Source organism: Pleurodeles waltl, chromosome 10 (genome assembly GCF_031143425.1).
Source record: "Pleurodeles waltl isolate 20211129_DDA chromosome 10, aPleWal1.hap1.20221129, whole genome shotgun sequence".
NCBI lineage: Eukaryota > Metazoa > Chordata > Amphibia > Caudata > Salamandridae > Pleurodeles > Pleurodeles waltl.
The window spans coordinates 345,440,748-345,456,430 of record NC_090449.1 but is presented as its reverse complement, the minus strand read 5'-3'; the positions used below and the strand labels follow the sequence as shown (position 1 = coordinate 345,456,430).

Sequence of the window (15,683 nt, the reverse complement as noted above, 5' to 3'; positions counted from 1 at the left end):
ATCAGCTTATCCACTATTGTTCTTATCTCCTTTGGGCTAATATAGATGTTAATCAAAATCAATGGGCCTGTCTGACAGTTATCCCAATTTTCCAAGGATATCACCAGCAATTAGGGTTCGTTAATGTCCATCAGCGTGACTTTTGCTGTAAGCTTAGAGGTTACATAGATCGCCAGCCTACCTTTTGGCTCTTCCATGGTTGAAGCTTTTACTTGCCAGCCTACTATATTCAATAAACCCAATTAGGGGATTGTGTCCATGTCTCTTGGACGGCTATGGTATTGAATTTGTGGAGATATTCCGAAACTGTTGGGTCGTCTATTTCCTGTGCTAAACCACCCAGGGTCCATGCACAGATTCCCAATGAAACTCGCATTATCACACATTGACCCGAATGTTCCTCAATTCAGTTCTTATGTACGCCAGCCTGGTAGCCTGGTGCATCGTCAGTAATGCAGAGAGAAGCAAACTCCAGTATTCTGCTTCATCTATTTTAGTTACCACTAGTGTCCAAGAATTTCGCAAACTGGGCCTTAGTTGTTTGTATCATAAGTCTGGGATTTCCAGGAGGGATGAAAAGTAAACTAATAATGCCACCTAATAATAAGCAAAAGTTAAACCTTTTAAAATGTCTTGTTTCAGGTTGACTTTAAAAAATAAAATAAAATAAAAAACTTGTACGATTATTCAAAGATGTTGAGAGTGTGTGGGCATGCCTGTGGGGGATAATGTCCTACATGGCTAAACACATAACGTCCCAAAGGTGAGGCCTGTTGGCTATGCACTTCACTGCATAGTGGCATCTTCAATGCACAGATCAAGAACATACACTTAGAAGAAGCACAGAGACCCTGTCATTTTTATCTGAGTTATTCACAAACCCGTATGGCCTGGCTCCTTCGCTTGCTATTCTAAATATGTAATTCTTCTCTCCCGCCCCTTGGGCATTAACAGACACAATCAACACAAAATACCATTCCATATAATTATATTCCATGACACACAATTCTAGTACAATCAATACTACATAATTACTATCCACATAATTCCAATGCACTCCATGCGAGACAAATCCACTTCATGCCACACAATTCTACAACAAACAATTCCAATCCAACCCACTTCATTCCACTCCACACACATCCAACTCCACAACACATGGGTAAAAGACATTGTCATTTACATAGCCAATAGCTCTAACTCTCGCAAAAGTGAGAAATTGGCTTTGCCGATGCTTGTTTTCACTTATCCGAAACCATTACCAGAGGTCAGGACTCCTGTCAGAATAGAGGGTGACAGGAACGAAAGCAGAACATCCATTCAAGCTCGAAACTACCTCAACTATATTCAAAAAAGTTCTCCTACAGACAACAATCGTCTAGATAAGCACTTTGACACTAGAAATAGGCATTGAAAGGTTTGAAGGTTAGGCAGTTTTAAAACCAGGAACTTATTCACAGTACACCTCCTCTCGATGCACGGATGCAGTTATCTCCTTTGAAATTCAATTAATCAAACAGAAAAAAACATTATTTAAAGACTCCAGAGGGTGATGGAGAAAGTTACTTTTATTAAAGATTTACCGTCTTTGAAATTCATCAAGAATGTTTCTCTTTCACAAAATAATGTCACGCAAAACAGAGAGCAACTTTTGCGGTTGAAACAGCATTTGTCATATGATTGAAATGTGGAGTAGAAGACCATGGGCCAGATGTAGCAAAGGGTTTGCGCCTCGCAAACGGCGAAAAACGCCGTTTGCGAGGCGCAAAAGCCTCTTTGCTATGCAGAAATGCATTTTGCGAGTCGGATCCGACTCGCAAAATGCATTTCCGACTCGCAAATAGGAAGGGGTGTTCCCTTCCTATTTGCGACTCGCAATGCTATGCAATTTCATTTGCGCCCGCGAAAGCGGTCGCAAATGAAATCGCTGTTACCATCCACTTGAAGTGGATGGTAACCCATTCGCAAACGGGAAGGGGTCCCCACGGGACCCCTTCCCCTTTGTGAATGATCACAAAAACTATTTTTCAGAGCAGGTAGTGGTCCTATGGACCACTACCTGCTCTGAAAAATACCGAAACAAAAGGTTTCGTTTTTTTTTCTAAGTGCAGCTCGTTTTCCTTTAAGGAAAACGGGCTGCAGATAGAAAAAAAAAAACTGCTTTATTAAAAAGCAGTCACGGACATGGTGGTCTGCTGTCTCCAGCAGGCCACCATCCCCGTGAGTGCCCATCCTCGCAATGGGGTCGCAAACTGCGACCCACCTCATAAATATTTATGAGGTGGGTCTTTGCGACCCCATTGCGAGTTGCAGAAGGTGTCTGAGACACCTTTCTGCATAGCAAATTGCGACTTGCAATTTGCGAGTCGCACGGACTCGCAAATTGCAAGTCGCAATTTGCTTTTTTCCTACATCTGGCCCCATGTTATTACACGACTGAATTAAAAAAAAAAAACATACCACATTTAATGACCCAAACCTTATCCCGTGAGAAGACTTTAATCTAAGCATCATTCTGATAAAAATGTCAATGTTTGATGCTTTCCATATGTAAACACTAGACGATCTTTGATTAACAATTTCAATTTGGTCATTGCTTGAAGTAGTTCAGTTTGTCCGATGTTATTACATTCGTCTTTCACATAACTTCCTCCAACCTTCAGAGTGAATATGTCTTGTGCTAGAAGCAACCATAATGTACAACAAAAATAAAAAAAAATAAAAGAAGAACTTTTCTTAGGTATGTGGCAATACGTAGACATTGGCTTCTAAGTACTGGAGAATACAGAATTACATGACTTTACTAATTTGCTTTTTGTATGAGCTGAGCAATAAAAGAAAAGCGAATTCATAATTTAGTTATTTAGATATTGATGTAATCTAACGAACTTTGTTCGGGTTGCATTTTCCCTTGAAATGTGTTCCATAGACACATTGTCTAGAAGTACAATAAGAAAATACATTTTCATCTGAAAAGACCAGGAGAGCAGTGCAAGTTTAAAAACCAAAGTTCTAGTTTCCAGAGGTCCAGTGAATAATGTAAAAATAACTAACGTTTTTATTTCTCCTCTTCTGCGCACATCAAAACGACAGAACTGCGGCATTTGTTGTCTCGCCTGGTGTTACACAGAAGACTGTTAATGTGCCTTTCAATAAACAATCAAATCGACTGCTTCAAGTAATTTAGTTGTTCCTGAGCAAAGGAAGCACAGTCTGATCCCAGCTCTCCTCCCATCGCAGCTGTTTGGTTTCTCGTAAGTTTCTCCTAAACTTGATCATTTTGCTTGAGGAGTTAGGAAAACCAGAAAACAGCATCTGATATTGAAAACAGAAATCATTATTTATAAATGAAAGGATATACAAATCAGTTTAAAGTTACTTTTCTCTCAAATAAACCATAAAACTAGAGCGTCGAGAACGGGCTGATTTTTAAGTAGCCCCTAAAATGCAACCATTATACATGAACACAAGGTTGTTTTTTTTTTTTTTTTAATAAGACTGCCGCATCCCCACAGAGAAAGTCAGCAGCGCAAGCGTAAAATTAAAGTCAACGCTCAGAATTGTAAGAAACATTACACTATTCCAGAATGCAAACGTGTAGAACTTTGGTATATTACAGAGTGTGTTACTTGCAAATTTAATGAGTCCACGTAGCATACATTTAGTGGAACCAAACAAACGTTTGTGTTTTTAACAGAAGCTAATGGAGCAACACCATCATCAACAACAGCTGAAAAATAACACAATCGGCATGCTCTCTGCAGCCTGTTGTAAAGGTACATTCATGGCCATCTTTATTTACAAGAAAAGTATTACACTGCAACAGTTCGGGAATGGATCCTAAAAGGAGATTAACTCCATAATTTTAAAAGGCTCAGGAAATGGGCCTTTAATAGAGGTACTGTATAATGGCAGTTTTAAACACTAGCAGTGAAAACACCTTCTCTGGCTTCTCTACTGAATCTTTGCAACATGATCGTATACATATTTATCTGCAGAACATCAGACAGTCCTCATATTAGCGACCACTGTAAAGTCTTCCCTTTCATCTAGCAAAATACTTGAAGGTGTATAGTAGGCTAATTTAAGAGTATACCCACTCTACCCCCAAAATCGAAAGTACTGCATTGTGGGGTCACCACATGAAAAAGTCAGGGATGAAAGTTAATCAATAAATAGAGAAAGTGTAATTTGTAAGTAGATCTTTGAGTCTTCCTCAGACACAATGTTATAGTTGTGCTCAATATGGTAACATACAGTCATTTCACTTGTTAATTGAAAAACTTTCTGTTTCTTTTGAGCCTATAAACTTAACTAATAGCGTATAAACTTAACCCCTCTCATCTAATAATTTGGGTAAACACAGACAAATTTCAATCCTTCCTATATACCACCAACTTCATGGACATTTTTTCACAGCTGTACTAGACAATCCTCATTCATTAAAAGAAAGCCTGCATCAGACACACACCAACTTTATTAACTTTTTGTTCTTGAGAGGGAGACACTAGCCATGGAACCTTTGTATCTACCCCCCAAAACATGTTCTGTGGGGTTGAAAGAGTTCAAACTTGTCAAACGTGTTCAAATATTCAATTGCCTCCTCTCACCATTCTTATCTAAGTCACTGTACTCTTTCAATTTATAGTAACCCGATGGACATGCCAAATGCTTGGAAACCACAGAAAATTGGAGGCTATGTTACAGGCTGAAATTAATGTCACTTAACTAAATGAAGATCGCTGCGATCCATCCTACCTGCATTTCAGAACTGCAAACCCACTGACCACCAGCCATAACGACCCTTTTCTAAAGTAATATAATCTGGGAGTCTTTTTGAGGCAGAATTGTCCTTGTCCCTAGCACCAAAGACGAGAAGTGTTGTTAAAACTGGAATATATAAAAGACAAAATAACAGAAAATCGTCTCCCAGTGGCCCTTCCTAAGGGTACTCCAAGCCAAGTGAGTGATCAAATATGTGCAGAGGCTGCAACATTGTTTTGCTGTGTTTTTTTTTTTTTTTTTGAAACAGCATTCTCTAATCATGTCTACATGCTTCCAGTAGCCAAAATGGCCACATTTAGAATGATTTACATTTTTCAGAATATCTAATACAAAACCAACCATAAATGCAAAGTGGAAGGTTGAGAAATCTGAAGTCTGCATTATGTCCTCCTTATATTTTTATGTAGCAACAGATTACTGTAGGCCTATGATCGACGAAGGATATGATCTTATCTGTATCACTGTGCAACTCCATGGCTCATAAGTTTTACTTAAAAAGGACACTGGATCATCACAAATACCAGGTGGCATGCTTTGTTAGATCATACACACCACCTGATGTGGCTAAGGTTTCAGATAAGGAAGGTGGAACGTACTTTGTCACCATAGGCCCAAAGTACTCTACTGTTATTATCTATTACAATATCACCCTGTCCTTTCTCCCCAATGGGTTGTCTATATATGCTCCTCGTAGACAGCTGTGCTTTACACATACACTTCTTTTGCAGAGAAAAAGGACATACAACAAGGCCTTCTCTACTAAGGCTCCATGGGCCATATGTACAAAAGCTTTTTCCCATTGACACAGAATGGGTAAAATCCTTTCGTACATCTGGCCCTAAGTGTTAGAACTTCATCTAATAGAAACTATTACTGTAACTATCTTTTCGCTGAAAAAAAAACTTTTAAAAACGTTCTTTTTACAAACTAAGTATGGCTTTGTCTCCAGGACCGTGCCACAAGCCCACGGAAATGGTGGTGAAAGATTTTCAAATCTTAACAGCACAATGAGAACAAAGGCACAATCATTAACGTTATTTCACATAATAGCTTCAAATGCATCCAGAACTTAAAAAGTGGGAAAGAAAAACATGAACTATTCAGCAACAAGCATCCTAAAAAGAGGAATGAACGAACAGGGGCTGTTTTTGAACCACGCTTTTCTTATGTTAGGGCTTGGAAAAAAATATCAAATATCAGCAGGGTATTACAAAAGGGATAGAAGTTTCTAGATGGAAACGTCAAACGTGCTAAATGAACCGCCCTTTACATTACCAAAATACTGTGAATTCAATTGAAATGAGTGCTGGACTTTTTGCAAAACAGGTACGACTAGAGTCCATGCAGGAATAGCGCTCTAAGGAGTTAACACACATATTGATAATAATGACAATTAAAATCATGAGACCACAGGTTCAACCAAGACTATAATGTCGATCAGGTCCGGCTTTAGGGCTGTGCGAGCGCACTTGATGCTGACTTGAATTGGGGGGCACTGTGTTTAGCAATAACTTAGAAACTTGCGATTTAATAGCACCTGCCGAAGAGTTCCTTGTGCGTCCAGCCTTCAGGAAGTGTTAGACTTTTCATCCTTGGCGTGGTCTCCCTTAACTTTTTGCCTCTGTTCCCCAGGTTGTTGATGTGTGCTGGACTCTGATTTTACTGTTTTTGTTACTCTGGGCACTTTACCACTCCTAACCAGTGCTAAAGTGCAAGTGCTCCTGTTTAAAATGTGTATGTAATTGGTTCTCCATGATTGGCATATTTGTTTTACTGTTAAGTCCCTAGTAAAGTGCACCAGAGGTGCCCAGGGCCTGTAAAACAAATGTTACTAGTGGGCCTGCAGCACTGGTTGTGCCACCCACACAAGTAACCCTGTAATCATGTCTCCGACCTGCCACTGCAGTGTCTGTGTGTGTATTTTTACACTGTAAATTCGACTTGGCAAATGCACCCACTTGCCAGGCCTAAACCTTCCCTTTTCTTACATATAAGGCACCCCTAAGGTAGGCCCTAGGAAGCCCCAAGGGCAGGGTGCAGTGTATGGATAAGGTAGGACATATAGTAATGTGGTTTATATGTCCTGACAGTGAAATACTTCCAACTTCGTTTTTCACTGTTGCAAGGCCTGTCTCTCTCATATGATAATATGGGGGCTACCTTTAAATATGATTAAAGTGTAGATTCCCCTAGAGAGTAGATGGACATGTGGAGTTTGGGGTCCCTGAACTCACAATTTAAAAATACATCTTTTAGTAAAGTTGATTTTAAGATTGTGCGATTGAAAATGCCACTTTTAGAAAGTGAGCATTTTCTTGCTTAAACCATTCTGTGACTCTGCCTTGTTTGTGGATTCCCTGTCTGGGTCAGTTTGACAGTTGGGTTGTTTTTCACCTCTCTCTAGACAGTGACACAAAGGGGGCTGGGGTGTAACCTGCATTTCCTGATTAGCCATCTCTGCTAGGAGGGAGGGGTGGAGTGGCCACTCTCATCTGAAAGGACTGTGCCTGCCTCTGACAATGCAGACTCCAACCCCCTGGTGTGTGTCTGAGGCCTTGCCTGGGCAAGGCAGGATTTCACAAGTAGGTGTGAGTCCCCTTTGAAGAAAGGTGACTTCAAAGACTAAAATGGGTATAAGAAGGGCACCCAAATCTACAGACTTTAGAAACACTTCTGGAACCAAGAGGAACCTCTGCCTGGAGAAGAGCTGAATAGCTGAGGACGAAGAGCTGCCCTGCCTGTGACTGTGCTTTGTGGAGCTATCCTGCAGTTGCTGCTTCTGCCAGAGCAAGAGGGCAAAGACTGGACTTTGTGTGCCTTCCATCTTGAGAAGAAATCTCCAAGGGCTTGATCTAGAGCTTGCCTCCTGTTGTTTGAAGTCTCAGGGACAGCAAAGATTTCTCTCTGCCAGCACCTGGAGTCTCTGGAGAGACTCCTACTCTGCCCTGTGGTGCCCATCCAGTTCCTGGGACCCTGAAAGGAGAAGCAGGCAGCCTAAAGACAAGAAAATCGACGCACAGAGCGCCGTGCGGGGAAAAGATTGACACGAATCTGATCTGCGGCTGAAAAAACGACGCGCCGCCGGCTCCGCAGCTGAGAAACGACGCTCGCAGGAAACACGACTGAAAAATCGACGCACAGAGCAGGAGAAACGACTTGCAGCATCGCTGACGGAGGCTGGGAGATCACAACCTGCGCTGCAGGATTTTCGGATCATCGTGCGGCTGGATTTTTGACTCAAGTACCGCCGTGCGGAGTTATTTTTGACGCACACCCGCCCGTGCTGGGTTATTTTTGACGCACACCAGGTACATTTTCACTCTAGCAGCGCTAGTGTGTTTTTAAAACTACTTAAAGACTTTTTTTGATTTTTAATTGATAACTTGACTTGTGTATGGTGGATTTTTGTCGTTTTGGTCTTGTTTTGTTTAGATAAATATTTCCTATTTTTCTAAACCTGTGTTGTGTCATTCTGTAGTATTTTCATTAAGTTACTGTGTGTGTTGGTACAAATACTTTACACCTAGCACTCTGAAGTTAAGCCTACTGCTCTGCCAAGCTACCAAGGGGGTAAGCAGGGGTTAGCTGAGGGTGATTCTCATTTACCCTGAATAGAGTGAGGGTCCTTGCTTGAACAGGGGGTAACATGACTGTCAACCAAAGACCCCATTTCTAACAGGAAGCAATTAAAATGTCAAGATACCTCTTGTGATTAATGTTCCTACTAGGGAGATAGACGGGAGTTTTGTGGCAGCTTTGGCTCACCATAAAGTGGCACAGAGGGTTAATGTGCCTGCTGCAAAGAACAGAACTATATTTTATGTGGATAGTTGAGTGGATTAGTAAAGCCAGCCCTTACAAGCACTTTGAAACTAATAAAATATATGTGAATGGGGGGCTATGGAGAGATGAGGGGCACGTTTACTGGGTGGTATAAGGGAATCCGAGGAGGTGGTCAAGGGGTGGGGGGGGTGCCAAGAAAGACTGTCAGACAGGGCGCCATCAGCGCTAAAGCCAGCCCTGATGGCGATGAGACTGTTAAGCTGGCTTGAAAAATCTAATTATGGTGTCAAAGGTAACTTTGCAAATCTGCATATTTCACATTATATGCTAGTATCTTGTTGTTAGACCTGGCATCATTGGAGGGGTTTCCCCTAACTTTTTGCCCTCTGACCTCTTGTTTTCTGACTTTGATTTTGCTGGCTTTTAGGATGTTGGGCACTTTACCACTGCGGCCAAGTGCTAAAGTGCACTTGCTTTGTACTCTAAACATGGTAACATTGGCTCCTCCGTAACTAGCATATTTAATTTACTTGTATGTTCCTAGTAAGGTGCACTGTATGTGACCAGGAACTGTAAATTAAATGGTACTAGTGAGCTTGCAGCACGGATAGTGCCATCCACTACAGTAGCCTTTCAAACGTGTCTCAGGCCTGCCTTTGCAGCCTGCGTGAGCAGTTGTGAACTGCCATTTCGACATGGCAAGTGTACCCACTTGCCAGGCCCAAACCTTTTTATTACCTGTAAGCCACCCCTAAAGTAAGCCCCAGTTAGCGCCAAGGGCAGGTTGCAGTGTTCTTAAAAAGGTGGACATGAATTTAGTTTAAACTGTCCAGACAGTGATAAACTCTTGAATTCGTTTTTCACTATTGCAAGGACTATCTCTCCCATAGGATCGCATTGAGATTATCTTAAAACATTTTGTAAAAATAATTTCAAATTGGGAAAATATAGAAATATGGCGTTTGGTATTTCTGGACTCACAATTTAAAATCACAACTTATAGAGAAGTAGGATTTTGAATTGTAAGTCTGAAACTGGCACTTTGAGAAAGTTGGCATTTTCTTACTTTAACCATTCTGTGCCTCTGTCGGTCTCTGGATACATGTCTGGGATTGTTGACAGCTAGACGTTGTGCATTCCATCTAGACAGCCAGACACAAAGGGAGCTTGGGTGTGACATTTAAGTCCTGATAGCCCATCACCAGGCTGATGAGCTTTCTTGGGCTAGGTGGGTGGGAGGAGCAGACACCTGAATAGGGCTGTGCCTTTCCTCACACAAAGGGCTGCATAAACCCCTGTCTTGTGCCTGGAGCCAGGGAAGGGCAGGAAGTTTGTGATCTTCAAAGGCCCCCTTTGAAGTCTCCCCCACCTCAAAGGCACATATGTGTGTAAGTGCTGGACCCCACAACCCCAACAAATCAGATCTCTACTGGAACCAAGGCCATTCTCACAGAAAGCTAGACTGATGTGCTACCAGGAAGGTCACTCATCAATTGAATTGCTGTGTTGGCCTACTGCTTGCTGAGCTGCAGGAAGGACTGACACTTTGCTTTGCTAAGTTGGCCTCCTGCCTCTTGCCTGCAGTGAGAACTGGGCTTGCTCTCTACATCCTTGAACCCGAGTCCCCAATGGCTTGTTGGCTTGCCCCCTGTTCTTCTGCAGTCTCATGGACATCAAAGACTGATTGCAACTCTAAATGTGCTGCTGGACTCTGCCATCTGTGAGTCCTGCCCTTGCCTGAGGTGCCCCTCTCCTGTCCTGGGCCTCCAAAGTGGTTTCTGCATGTTAAAACTCCAAAAAGCAATATATCGCCCTGAGTGCAGGAGAAAAAGTGGAACATCGCTAATCGACTGCAATGCAGCGGCTGCCAGACGACCGCAAATTCACAGACTGCGCAGCCCGACAACGATGGATTGCATTCACTTCCATGGAGCCCGACGACGACGCAGTGCCACGAGTGCGGTAGAAATATGAACACATCTTGTCCTCGCCATCAATGCATTCCTCCAGCAAAGGTACTGTTTCAGTGAACCCTGCATGAGTTCTGTAGCCAGCCTACCCTCCATCGGCCTGGATTTTAGTTTTGGACCGGTCGCTTGTGACCTCAAGTAACCTTTTGACTGCTAGTGACTTGTAAGCACTGTTTTCACATTTAATACTCAAAAATTTATATCTCGACTTCTACTTATTGGATTTTTGTTGTTTTTCTCTTGTTTTAATCAGATTAAGATCATCCATTTTTCTAAACTGGTGTTGTCTTTTTTGTGGTGTTTTTCTCTGTGTAACTGTAATTGTGTTTTACAAATACTTTACACATTGTTTCTTAAGTTATGCCTGACTGCTCTGTGCCAAGCTACCAGAGAGTGATCACGGGTTAATTGAGGGTGTGTATCTGACTTACCCTAGCTAGGATTGTGGTCCCTACTTGGGCAGGGTGCAAACTTCTGCCAAGCAGAGACTCAATTTCTAACACTTGGCACTTTGAATTGGCTACAAGTCGAGGGCTACCAAGTAGGCACCTCCACTAAGTTACTTCTTTTATTCTTTAAACTCTGTTTTCTTTGTTTTAATCTCTTGTCTGTGGTAGTCAAGTTATGCAGGTTGGAAAGATTCAGCCATGCATGTATTAGGTCATGTAACATCATAGTTGTGTCCCATCTAAGATTCTGAGTAACATCAAATTGATGGTAAAGGCCAAAACCCACCCATCCAATACTTAAAAAAAACACCTAGCCCATTCTGCCACAGTACAAGCACCCTCCCCCAATCCACCCCAAAATGTAAAAATAAACAGAACATTGTCTCCTGCTACAATCCATGATCAACCACATAAAAACAAACTCCCCCACCCTAAAACTTGGTCTAGTATGACCAACCTCCACCACCATCTGTAGCTTCCCTTCTACATTCTTCCTGAAGCTGTTCTAGTGCCGTGCCAACAAGCTCTGTGAGAGCTGCTATATCTGTGTGGTATCCCCTTGTCAGTGTGGCGATCCTTAAGCTGAAGGCAATTGGGATTTTTCTTTCTCTCAAGTCGGTAGAGACCAGAGAGAGGCAGGAGAAGACAGGTGAGCCATAAGATGATCACCTTCAAGTCCCCTGCTCTGCTGAGGGTCTTTGGGTCCAGGCAGGGAATAGGGAACACAGGCAAACTGAGCACCTCCCATTATGACGCAGCTTTCACTGAGTCACATTGTTAGCACAAGATGGTCTACATTTTGAAATATGTGTTTTATTTTTTTTAAAGTGAAGAAGATCTGAGGAATGATTACCATCTCGCCTGCTCTCGAACCTTTGCTGAGTTTTGTGACATAACTGCAGATCAAGTAAGTGGTTTTGGATCTGACGTTCTTATTTCATTGTGGAGCACACCACGAATTTGCAGGAGTGAGTGAAAGATGATTTCACCTCACACTTGAGAACATGGTAGGTTCATTTATAATACTTTATTAACATTTAATTCAAACGATTCAATATAAAAACACAGCTGTTTATATAAACAAAAATCCACAACTAAAAATCCCATTAAAATATCCTATAAGGGCTAAAGTTCAGTTAGTCTCCGATGATTATCAGCAGTAGAACTGTTACTCAGTACCCCGTTTTATGCCGATTTTCAATGCATTTAGAGTAGTGAAGAAAACTTCTTCAAAAACAGACCCATTTGAGGTAAAGTGCATTTCAGTTTCTAAGTGGGATGGGCGCGGTGATGGCTTCTATTAATTATCCAGTTTTCTGATGGTTTTCAGGGTGTTTAGAGGTAAAGTTCATAAACCTTATAAATCTGCTAATGCGCAAAGCGTCATTGGTGCCAAACTACAATGAGATTGCATTACTGTAATATTTGCTTCGTGAACTTCAGTAGCAGAAGCTGCCTTCTTTCTGTTTCGAAGGCCAGGCAAACACAGATAACATGGGCTAGCCGCTCTGTTCGAAGGCCAGGCAAACACAGATAACATGGGCTAGCCGCTCTGTTCGAAGGCCAGGCAAACACAGATGACATGGGCTAGCCGCTCTGTTTCGAAGGCCAGGCAAACACAGATAACATGGGCTAGCCGCTCTGTTTCGAAGGCCAGGCAAACACAGATGACATGGGCTAGCCGCTCTGTTCGAAGGCCAGGCAAACACAGATGACATGGGCTAGCCGCTCTGTTTCGAAGGCCAGGCAAACACAGATGACATGGGCTAGCCGCTCTGTTTCGAAGGCCAGGCAAACACAGATGACATGGGCTAGCCGCTCTGTTTCGAAGGCCAGGCAAACACAGATGATATGGGCTAGCCGCTCTGTTTCGAAGGCCAGGCAAACGCAGATGACATGGGCTAGCCGCTCTTTGCCTTGTTGACTCCCAAGTGTTTCCAGGTTTGAGGAATCTCACTCGAGCAGCCCACACAGTAGTTTCAGAGAATTACAGGGAGTGCAGAATTATTAGGCAAGTTGTATTTTTGAGGATTCATTTTATTATTGAACAACAACCATGTTCTCAATGAACCCAAAAAACTCATTAATATCAAAGCTGAATATTTTTGGAAGTAGTTTTTAGTTTGTTTTTAGTTTTAGCTATGTTAGGGGGATATCTGTGTGTGCAGGTGACTATTACTGTGCATAATTATTAGGCAACTTAACAAAAAACAAATATATACCCATTTCAATTATTTATTATTACCAGTGAAACCAATATAACATCTCAACATTCACAAATATACATTTCTGACATTCAAAAACAAAACAAAAACAAATCAGTGACCAATATAGCCACCTTTCTTTGCAAGGACACTCAAAAGCCTGCCATCCATGGATTCTGTCAGTGTTTTGATCTGTTCACCATCAACATTGCGTGCAGCAGCAACCACAGCCTCCCAGACACTGTTCAGAGAGGTGTACTGTTTTCCCTCCTTGTAAATCTCACATTTGATGATGGACCACAGGTTCTCAATGGGGTTCAGATCAGGTGAACAAGGAGGCCATGTCATTAGATCTCCTTCTTTTATACCCTTTCTTGCCAGCCACGCTGTGGAGTACTTGGACGCGTGTGATGGAGCATTGTCCTGCATGAAAATCATGTTTTTCTTGAAGGATGCAGACTTCTTCCTGTACCACTGCTTGAAGATGATGTCTTCCAGGAACTGGCAGTAGGACTGGGAGTTGAGCTTGACCCAATCCTCAACCCGAAAAGGCCCCACAAGCTCATCTTTGATGATACCAGCCCAAACCAGTACTCCACCTCCACCTTGCTGGCGTCTGAGTCGGACTGGAGCTCTCTGCCCTTTACCAATCCAGCCACGGGCCCATCCATCTGGCCCATCAAGACTCACTCTCATTTCATCAGTCCATAAAACCTTAGAAAAATCAGTCTTGAGATATTTCTTGGCCCAGTCTTGACGTTTCAGCTTGTGTGTCTTGTTCAGTGGTGGTCGTCTTTCAGCCTTTATTACCTTGGCCATGTCTCTGAGTATTGCACACCTTGTGCTTTTGGGCACTCCAGTGATGTTGCAGCTCTGAAATATGGCCAAACTGGTGGAAAGTGGCATCGTGGCAGCTGCACGCTTGACTTTTCTCAGTTCATGGGCAGTTATTTTGCGCCTTGGTTTTTTCACACGCTTCTTGCGACCCTGTTGACTATTTTGAATGAAACGCTTGATTGTTCGATGATCACGCTTCAGAAGCTTTGCAATTTTAAGAGAGCTGCATCCCTCTGCAAGATATCTCACTATTTTTGACTTTTCTGAGCCTGTCAAGTCCTTCTTTTGACCCATTTTGCCAAAGGAAAGGAAGTTGCCTAATAATTATGCACACCTGATATAGGGTGTTGATGTCATTAGACCACACCCCTTCTCATTACAGAGATGCACATCACCTAATATGCTTAATTGGTAGTAGGCTTTCGAGCCTATACAGCTTGGAGTAAGACAACATGCATAAAGAGGATGATGTGGTCAAAATACTCATTTGCCTAATAATTCTGCACTCCCTGTATTTTTTGTAGTTCATACCAAAGAGAGAGTCAAATAGGACTGTCTGACCGTCAATGTAGTTGTTCATTAGCTTGTCCTGCTGCTTTGTTCTGTCTCCCAATGTGACTTTGCCGCAGTCTCTCTTTTTAGAACCGTTTTTAGTAGTAGATAAGCTGTATTGGAGTCGCAAGGAAGTGTCACCTGAAGCATATTTAGAAAGTGCTTGATAGATGAGGCCACTACGGTCTCCCTTGCCTCCCCATGCTCCTGCAAAGACGGTATTTCATTGTGTCTTTATTCTCTTGCTTTCATTTCAACCAAGATTTTTGATTCGGGGATTGCGTCCTGAGGTTGATAGCAAGAATACTGCATGTAACACATTTTGTAGCAGTTTCACTGTGAGGCCGTTCAAGTGGTGTGATTCATGATCCATGGGGGTAAGTCTAAAATGATTTAAAAAGACCGGATAAGCAACAGTTCACAGGGAGAGTGGACACACAGTGCCACAGTGCAGCAAAAGTAAATGCGGTGCAGCAGTGAACCATCAATGATGATTGAAAGAGGGACTCCCATCAGAAAAAGGCCAAAATGGACTTGCCGAAATGGAATTGACAATGGCCAGCTCCCAATAGGAAATAAGGATCACCCAAATAGAAGTATAATGCTAGTAAAGATAGTGTAATGGGAAGAAATACCTCTTCCACTCCATTCTGGCCTTGCTGTGACGCCCTTCTCTTTTTCAGTTATCAATCATAGCAAGGGTATCTGGGCGCTGTGTCTTTGTCAAAAGGCAATGTCTTGAGTCCACTTCTGAAGTCCACCAGGGAGAGCTGTTCAGAGGTGGAGGCAGTTCCAGGACTGGGCTACTGTGTAAGAAAAAGAGCGGCCTCCACTGCGATGGATGCAGGGGTGTATGTGAGATTTAGGAATGCAGACTGTAGTTGTCTTGCTGGGACATAGAAGCTCAGTCGATGGCTGATTTAGGATGGTCCTAGGTTGTGGAGAGCCTTGTATGTGAGTGTGAGGATTTTAAAGTGGCATCTCTTCTGGACGGGGAGTCAATGGAGGTTCCTGAGGTGTGGGGTGATGCTTGAGCGCTTGGTGAGGTTGAGGATGAGTATGGCTGCAGTGTTCTGCAGAGTCTGGAGTCTTTTAAGTGGCTA

The 15,683-nt window shown here is 42.5% G+C and overlaps 1 protein-coding gene across 3 annotated transcripts in view; it reads right to left on the bottom strand.

Moving 5' to 3' along the window:
- Nucleotides 1-1,550: 1,550 nt before the first annotated feature.
- ALG1 (ALG1 chitobiosyldiphosphodolichol beta-mannosyltransferase) overlaps nt 1,551-15,683 on the bottom strand; it is a 425,029-nt gene continuing 410,896 nt past the window's right edge. For 2 of the 3 annotated variants that reach the window (XM_069210579.1, XM_069210577.1), the window contains exon 13: nt 3,051-3,315. In XM_069210579.1, coding sequence (XP_069066680.1) covers nt 3,184-3,315 — 132 coding nt within the window. In that variant the 3' untranslated portion in view covers nt 3,051-3,183. Of the gene's footprint in view, nt 3,316-15,683 lie in introns of all 3 variants that reach the window. The other variant, XM_069210576.1, reaches the window with a different exon arrangement.